Source organism: Eptesicus fuscus, chromosome 10 (assembly GCF_027574615.1).
Source record: "Eptesicus fuscus isolate TK198812 chromosome 10, DD_ASM_mEF_20220401, whole genome shotgun sequence".
Lineage (NCBI taxonomy): Eukaryota > Metazoa > Chordata > Mammalia > Chiroptera > Vespertilionidae > Eptesicus > Eptesicus fuscus.
The window spans coordinates 16,731,090-16,740,035 of record NC_072482.1 but is presented as its reverse complement, the minus strand read 5'-3'; the positions used below and the strand labels follow the sequence as shown (position 1 = coordinate 16,740,035).

Sequence of the window (8,946 nt, the reverse complement as noted above, 5' to 3'; positions counted from 1 at the left end):
AGTACATAATACCTTATTGTTAACAACACAGGCACTAATTTGTACAGAAGATCCCTGGAATTTACTCATATTACTACTGACTCAATGATAGTAGTCACAACCCTTTGAAACTGGGCCATTGATTGATAAGGAAAAGGGGAGTGTAACTCTGTGTGAAAACACTTAAAGCAGGTCCTCTATGGCTTACACACACACACACACACACACACACACACACACACACCCCACTCACACACTTAGGCTAGCCGTAGAAGAGTTGCCTTCAAATGTTAATCACTACAAAAAAAAAAAAAGAAAAAGAAAGAAAGTTAATCACTGACTAGAACCAGGAAGACAATTCTCTGCTGCTCTCCTTATTACCAATCCAAGCAGGCGGGCCCCAGAAATCTGCATGGCCCCTCCACCCCTCACCGACTCCCTGGAGAATTCACTGGGTGTGGCGGAAGAAACTGCTCCAAGCAGTGAGCTGACCTGTGACCAGAAATCTGATTCCACCAAGGACAACATTGCACACACTGTCAGATGCGATCTCAAATGTTTAGCAGGAAGAACTGTGGGAAACAGGAGAAGGGCCGCTCACCTGGGACCGAGGCGTCCAGACCTCCAGATGGCTCAGGCCTTTTCTCGGGGGGACCAGAGAAATGGCGCAGTGGGACTATGCACAGAGGGTGACTGTAATGCCCAGTATAAAAGGAAAAAGTACTCGTGGGGATATTACTGAAACGCAGATTCTGATTCAGCAACTGGGGGAGGGGCAGCTGAGATTCTGCATTTCTACCAAGTGTCCAGGTGATGCCGACGCTGGTCCACCCTCAGGGGGAGAATGGGGAATAACAACATTAAACTGGTTCCATGAGGGAAAGTATAGGGGAAAACTATAAAGCCCAGATACAGACCACATAGCATGTTAGTATAACCTATCTGTTTCCTTGTTTCATTTCAGTCCCTGAACTGTGTGTCTACCTGGCAGGCATGAAACGCTCCTATCAACACCACAAAACAAAGACTCATTCATACCCCCAATCCATCTGTCCCCTACCTAAAAACACACCACCCACGGAAACATTACTTGGGTTTTGTGAAGCTGTAAAAGCTGGGGTTGTATGTAAACAAACACCAATGGAAAAAGATAGGTCTACAAATGGCAGGTGATGAGGAAAAGCTAACAGAAAGGAATCAGAGAGCATTTTATAACTGGAAAAAAATCTTATATAATAACTCATATTTGCCTTTGGGTTCAGACGAGATACTCTGTTTAAGAAATGTTTGTGTATTTTCTACACTTGTAATTAAAAGAGCCATATGTGCCCGGCCAGTGTGGCTAGTGGTTGAGCATCGACCTATGAACTAGGAGGTCAGGGTTCAATTCCTGGTCAGGGCACACGCCCGGGTTGGGCATGCAGGAGGCAGCTGATCAATGATTCTCTTTCATCATTGATGTTTCTATCTCTCCCGCTCCCTTCCTCTCTCTCTGAACTCAATAAAACCAACTAAATAAATAAAAGGAAGGGTTTTTTAAAAAAAGAAAAGAAAAAATGACCTGAATCAATGAATTCATAAACTACCTTTTATTGTTGGGGTGGGAATGGGGGTTAGGATGGATAATGGCTAGAAACCATTATTGAACACCTACTACATAAAACTGATTTACATGTATTGTATCATTTAATATCCACTCAACCTTGAGAACTAAGTACAGAATCAAAGTACCCATCACACAGTCGATCAATCTGAGGCTCAGAGGTTATAGACCTTGCCTAAATTTACTCATTGGCAGAGCCAGACTTTCAAATCCTTTTTTGTATTGTAACAATTTAGAACGCCAGTCCAATGTATTGAAAGCTACAGATAGAAGTCTGTTTGGGTAGGTATTTTTAGTACCTAGAAGAACTAGAACCACTAGCAGTGGGGTTTGGCCAGGAAAGGCCACATTGAGCACAAATGCTTTTCAAATTAAGTTTTAAAATAAAAAAATCGATATAAGCATGGAAACACTCGAACAGTATACAAAAGTTACAAAATGAAAGTGAAATCTCTTCTGCCTCCCTTCTAGAAGTGGGATTGTTGGATCAATGATTTAGAGTCTCTAGGGATGGAGCCCAGCAGCAGTTTGTTGTAGGAATACTCCATTTTGAGGTACAAAGAAGGTAAGGACAATGACCTAAATCACCCCTAAAAGAAAACCCTTCACACTAAGGCTGCTGTCACACAACTTATTTGATTTTAAGGTTTGTTCTCTTCCTTTTTCAAAGTTACTTGGAGTCTACAAGCATTTGTTGAAAAAAAAAATGCAGATGGAATCATTTTCCACCAACTAGTGGGCGATCTATTTGAAATCTCAGAACAAAGTTGGTGAACAGGTGAGGTCTGTATCCACCTGTCGGTGCTCCCAAGCAGAAGCATCATGTGTCTGTGAGTCATACGACCTGGCTGGCAGCTTCTGGCATGTTCACTCAATCCTAAATCCGCAGCCAGTAAGGAGGCCACAAATGAAAAGTTGTTTGCTTGTGTTTTCATGCTCCTGGATGGAAATTTCTTTTCAAGTGCTATTTTCTAGAGTCTATAGGAAAATTAACACCCACTTTCAAGGACTTCTAGTGGCCCATTGTTGGGTTCCCAAATGTCATTGACACTTCTGGTCTCATTTAACATCTTGGAGCTCAGTGATCGGAAACAACAATGGTGGTTTGAGCAGAAAATCATTGCCCTGGGCAAACAAGTGGAATACGTAGTAACTTGTCAGTCTCCTTGATAGCCTAAAACTGAAGATAACTTGTTTACCATGTAATTTAGTAAGGAAATGATTCCATGACTATAGTTCTTAGAACAGCAAAGGTCAGAAAGAGCTCACCACCGCAGTTAGTAAAACTTGGCTAGGAGATTAAATTCACCTTGTTATGTGAACACTGAGCATGAAGGGGGAAAAATGATAGGTGATCGGCTGCCAAGTGGCACGCTTTTTAGTCCTTGCCAGTTTCTCTTAAAAAACAGGACACTTTTTTTGTAAACCTTGTCTTCAAATATCTATGCAAATGTGGCCCTGGATACACAAAATTAGGGAAAGTAGGCAGAGCTAGGGGCAATGAAGCATGGACACTGTTGAATGAGACTTAGATGCATTTCCTTTTCAGCCTTTGATCAAGAGGTTAACATTTGTTTCAGGAATGATTTTGTTTCTTTCATGAAAAAAGAAGGCAAAGTATGTTAAAATACAAAATCAACTTGTGCATCAGTGACCACTCATGGCTTACTTCAAAGGTTGGTGTTCTGGATATTTAGGATTTTAAATTATGAATGAAGAAATTCTGGACCATAGTTTCTAGGATATTCATACCCAAGTTTTAGACTAGAGTTTCTAGAAAGGTATAATTGGACACGAATAAAATGATACTTTTTCCATTTTTTCCTGAATAATGAGGATATAGCCATACATTTAGATATAATCCCAATTGTACTTTAAGGTAATAAGCAATTTAAAGTTTGAAATCATTAAAAGAAGAACAACAACAAAAAAAAGAATTAACCATGAGAAGAATATAAACTATCAAAATGAAAACAGCAGCAGGATTTTGACTATGCCTGATTTATTAAAAAACAAACAAAATTTCTCATATTTTTCTAGTATAGAACTGTACTTTCAACTTCTGTTTCCCTTAAATACTCAATAGTGTTACCCCACAGCAAACTTGGAAACATTCAGAAGACAAAGGTATCATGCTCTATCCATGACAACTATAAAAACCAAGATTGATGTTATTGATTTGAGCTACAGCATACGAATGGGTGGCAAGAAAGTGACATACCCACGTGTGGATGAGGACATGTAGCAATTTACTAGTAGATGAATTGTAACACTAATTGTTATGTACCCTCCCAGGGAGGAAAGGCTACCTTCTATGGTTCCTTGCATAATCATATCCCGTTAAGTCAAGGCTTTCTGTGATGTCTGTTCAACTCTATTACTAATCGACAGGTTCAAATAACAACATCACATGTATAGCCCAACAACTTGATAGCACAGCTTACCATTTCCTAGCATATATATTGATGTGAAACTTTAAAGATTTGATATTAAAATGACCCAAGAGGTAATTTTTAAAATAAAATTATTCAGTAACTTGAAATGCATAAATATATCACAAAGTTGTGTCAAAATCATTCATTTGGGTCAAGGGAGTAAACACACAAGCAAACACAAAAATTAGAAACAAAAACAAAAGGAACAAAAAGAAATCATTCATTCAAATATTTATTCAATGAATATTTATTTGTCATGTACTATATGCCAGGCACAGTTCTAAGCTCTGAAGAGATTTTCCTGCTCTCATTATAATTATAGTATGCTTGTTAAAAATAAAATTTAAATTTGATTGATCATCCCAATTCATAATTTAATTTGCCAAGACTTAAAAGAAAAAACTTTAATCACAAAAGCATGACCTAGAATGTATAAATTGATAGTATCTCAGTGTGACATTACCCACTTTCTGGAATAGAAATGTTAATCTTAGTGAGATAGAGTGGCTTGAAACTGCCACGAAGTTTAAAGTGGCCAAATATGGCCCTGGCTGGATAGCTCAGTTGGTTAGAGCTTCATCCCAATACACCAACCTTTCGGGTTCTATCCCCAGTCAGGGAACATACAAGAAGCAACCAACGAATGCATAAATAAGTGAAACAACAAATCGATGTTTCTCTCTCTCTCTCTCTCTCTCTCTCTCTCTCTCCAACAAAATAAAATTTAAAGGGGCCAAATATGGTAAAGTTTCTACTTATCAACTGGTTAATGAGATTTCTTTATATAGAAAATTAACACAGTGCATTTTCATAAAGCATATGTCTTAACCACTTAAAAATATGGAAGCTACTTTGAAAACGTAATTATGATTTACAGATTATAGGAGAGGATACAAATATAGGAGCTCAGGTATTCAAAACTGGGCAGAGGTGCAGGTGGGTTATGCCCAGGTGGAAAAATGTTTGGAGCAGCACAGAAATCTTGAGACCCATAATCAGGAGGGCAATGAAAGAAATAGAGGGGGTAAATGTTGGGTAGGGCAGAGTGCCTACTAAAGAGACTAAAGTTGAGACATAAGAGTTGACTTACTTATAAAAAAGGCTCGTTTTTATTTATTTTATTTTTTGGTTAATCCTCACCCGAGGATATTTTTCCCGTTGATTTTTAGAGAGAGTGTAAGGGGGGGTGGAGAGACACAGAGAGAAATATCAATGTGAGAGACACATTGATTGGTTGGCTTCTGCAAGCGCCCCTACCAGGGCTGGGATAGAGCTGGCATCCAAGGGTATGTGCTCTGGACCGGAATCAAACCTGGGACCCTTCAGTCTGTGGGCTGACGCTCTATGCACTGAGCCAAACCAGCTAGGGCAAAAGGCTCATTTTTAGATCTCTTCTCCTTTCCGATACTTCCCATTCTTTCTTTAGCCTTCCTGGATTGATCAGATAAGTGGGAATGTTTTCTTCATCCTGATCATGAAACACTTCACTTGTATACTTTTTTTTTTTTTACAGGGAGGAAGGGAGAGGGATAGAGAGTTAGAAACATTGATGAGAGAGAAACATCGATTAGCTGCCTCCTGCACACCTCCTACTGAGGATGTGCCCGCAACCAAGGTACATGCCCTTGACTGGAATCGAACCTGGGACCCTTCAGTCCGCAGGCCGATGCTCTATCCACTGAGCCAAACCGGTCAGGGCTATACTTCTTAATGTTCCTATCAATTATGTATGAACCCTCAATATTTAATCTGGCTGTGGTAAGGAAAGAAAATTGCTTTGAGTTATTTAATTTATGTTCTTTCTTTTCTTCTTTAAATTCTTTATTGTTGAAAATATTACATATGTCCCGCTTTTTCCCCCATCGACTCCCTCCAGCCCACCCCCATCCCCTCCTCCCTGCCCCAGGCCTTCTAATCTATGTTCTGCTTCATCAGACAAGTCACTTAAATTCGAAGAGGATGCAGTCTCTCTTTGTAAAATGAAGGGGTGGGTAACATAGCTCCGATTTATTGGCTCACATAACTGAAGTTCAGAGGTTGAGCAGGCTCTGAGGTTGGTTTAATTAAGTAACTGCAGCTCCTGTTTTCACAATCCTCCTGGCTATGCTCATCTCTGAGTACTGACTCATTCTCAAGATAGCATCCCTCTTGATGACAGAATGCATGCAGAATGTACAAGCTTCACATCCCTGTTTTCCAGAAGAAAAAAGAGTATCTCTCCTGCTGCTCTCTTTAGACAAGAACTATTCTTTTCCTAGAGGTTACCAAAAACCCTCTCTCCTTAGCTCAAATGGGTCCCATTCCAATGCCCAGTCCCACCTTCCCTATCTTCTAACTTTATTGGCACTGAAATCCCAAGACTGATTTCTTGGGTTAATTTTGTTTGGACCTTGGGTTAGAATTTTTTAAAAAATATTTTAAGTATAAATTCAATGTTCCAGATAGTCCTTAATGTTAAAAAAATATTGGCCCTAGACTCCATGAATCCCGTAAGCTTCTTGTTGGTTTAGACTTTAATCTCATTTCCTTGTAAAATGTGGCAGAGATTTGAAAATAAATTTTATCAGAATTTTTCTTCTTCACTCTACTAAAGTTATTTTACTTTCTAGAAATTGTGTTGAAGAAGTTTCTCTTTATTTTTAATATATTTCCCTCTAAACATACATTTGGTGTATGTAGGATTTACATTGATAAGGGAAAATGGAAGCCTCCCAAGAATATTTCCTATAAATTTCCAATAATAAAAACATTACTAATGGTTTCTCTATGGAGCAGTTTTCCAGAAGAACCTAAGATAAAGGTTTTAAACTTATATGTTTTGTTTATTTTACATGTTCTCAAAGAAAAATGTAATTTTATCTGCACAGACTCTGAAATTTTAAATTTCTTAAATTTGTGCAATAGAGCAAGAATATTGTTGATAATCAAGTTTTGGGGCAGTGCTGATGGTGAAAGAATATAGTGTTTAATTAAAACACAGGATAATTTCTTCTATTTGAGAAATTAAAGGAATGTCATCTTTTTCATTTTCCTTAAGTTGACCTCTAAAAAATATATTTCTATTATTCAATTACTTTGTTGAAGTTTGATTACTTACATGGCTATGATTAGCAGAGGCAAAGATAGAAGTTAATTTTTTTCTCCACATACTCACAAATGTTGGCTTGCATGAGAGACCACTGTGGGAGGTGTTTATTTTGCAATTAAATAAGATTAAGGAGAATGTTCTGAAGTTATTGCATAGGGTCACTCCCATTACCTTCCTTCCCTCCCCCTTCCCCCCCCCCCCCCCCGCCTCCACCTCCCCCCCTGCCGTGCCTTTTTAAAAATTATTAAAACCAAGGCCGAAAGTTGTTTTGGTAAAGTAAAATTCTGGGCTTAAATAAATTAGTTGAAACATAACAGAGATAAGTGTAAGCATTTGCATTTAGCTTCGAGTATGAAAGGGACTTGTGACCTGAAGGTAGGTTGTTCTTCAAAAACTCTGAAGATTTTAGTTAATCACAAGCTTAAAATTAGTCAACGTCTGATATGGCTATCCTGTACTGTAAAAATAGAAGTATAGGTTCCAGATCATGCCAAGTAATAGTCTCACTGTGCTATGAACTGGTCAGGTCACACTTGAGATACCCTGTTGTAGTAGGTAGTCAGACAGGCGTGAGCAGAGTGGGAAGGATAAGTCAGGTGCAGAGGGTTACCAGGGCAGAGAGCTCCAGGTGCCTAGCAACAGGCAAAAGGACAAGCCCTTGCATGACCACTCCCTTAAGCATTAACCCTTGTGTTTCAGCTCCAGACCCAGAGAAGCAGCAAAATCAGACAGAGCTATGCCATGGCTGCCAGACCAGCTGCATTGACTAATGACCCCCCTCTTCTGGTGCCAACCAATCAGTGGAGACCACGACCTTGAGGTGGCACACCTGGGAGGCCGATGAATATTCTATTGAAATACTCCCCTGCAACTTCCAGATAAAAGCCCGTAAGATAGGAACCCCACACCCGCTCTCTCTCTTTCACTGGAGCATGCCAAGCCTTTCCTCTCACTTTGGTCTCTCTTCCAGCCCAGCAAATGGAATCTTGACCTACCCTTCTTTGCCTTTTTTTTTTTTTTTTTAACTTGTGGGCATTTTAATGAACTTCCCTCCATGTGGCTTCAGGCTACCAGCACACAGGCCCCACCAACACCCTTCATCTCCTCCTCAGCTCTTCTGCCGGAGAACTTGGCCTTCACAATGACAGGCGGCCTTGGGAGCTTTCCCTTCCCCAGACCTTTGCAGTAGCCGGATGGCACCACATCCATGGAAGGAGCGGCTCCAGTCTTGCTTTTGGCAGCCTTTCCCCGTGTCTGCTCACTGACCAGGGTGAACAGTTTATCAAGGTTGACAGTTGGGCAGAAGCTCTGTTTCCTCTTTACTAGTAAGCGGTGATGCCTCCCACCAGCTTCCCCAAAGTAGCCTGGGTGATATATGTCCAAGTTCATCCTGGGATGATGCAAGCCACCAGCATTACCTGCCCCCCCCCCACCCACCCCCCTTACCCCCCTCACTCCCCTTCCCGTGCTTGCGATGAGGCCATGGCTGTGGCTCACGTGGCCCAGAAGTTTCCGGGTCTTCCTCAGTCTGGATGGCATGTCTGTGACCCAGATGCAAGACCTCTTTGCTTCCCCCGCCAATCTCCTTTGCCTCACCTCTTCTCATCAATTAAGATTCTTGGCTCCCTGACTTTTACCTTCAACTCCGGGCCCCAAGCATTTGGCCTTCATCCTTACTTCTCTGGTATTTGGACCCTAGCTTTCTCCCGTGCACTCGGCTCTGATTCACGTTTCCATCCTTGGGTTATTCCATCATCTCCCGATGCCTCAGCCCGGGCCTCAGCCCTGTCGAGTCCCAGAGCCACTCCCACATGTATCAGCGAGGGTTCGCGGTTGCAAAC

General features: G+C 40.8%; 1 protein-coding gene across 1 annotated transcript; it reads right to left on the bottom strand.

The window, feature by feature from the left end:
• Window positions 1-8,167: 8,167 nt before the first annotated feature.
• LOC129150578 (60S ribosomal protein L27a-like) lies at window positions 8,168-8,644 on the bottom strand. The gene has a single exon (XM_054722430.1). It carries the CDS (start codon window positions 8,642-8,644, stop codon window positions 8,168-8,170), a length of 477 nt encoding a protein of 158 aa, XP_054578405.1.
• Between the last annotated feature and the right edge of the window lie 302 nt (window positions 8,645-8,946).

Excerpts from the sequence above, each read along its gene's own strand:
- LOC129150578 (XM_054722430.1), bottom strand. The coding sequence starts at position 8,644 with ATGCCATCCAGACTGAGGAAGACCCGGAAACTTCTGGGCCACGTGAGC.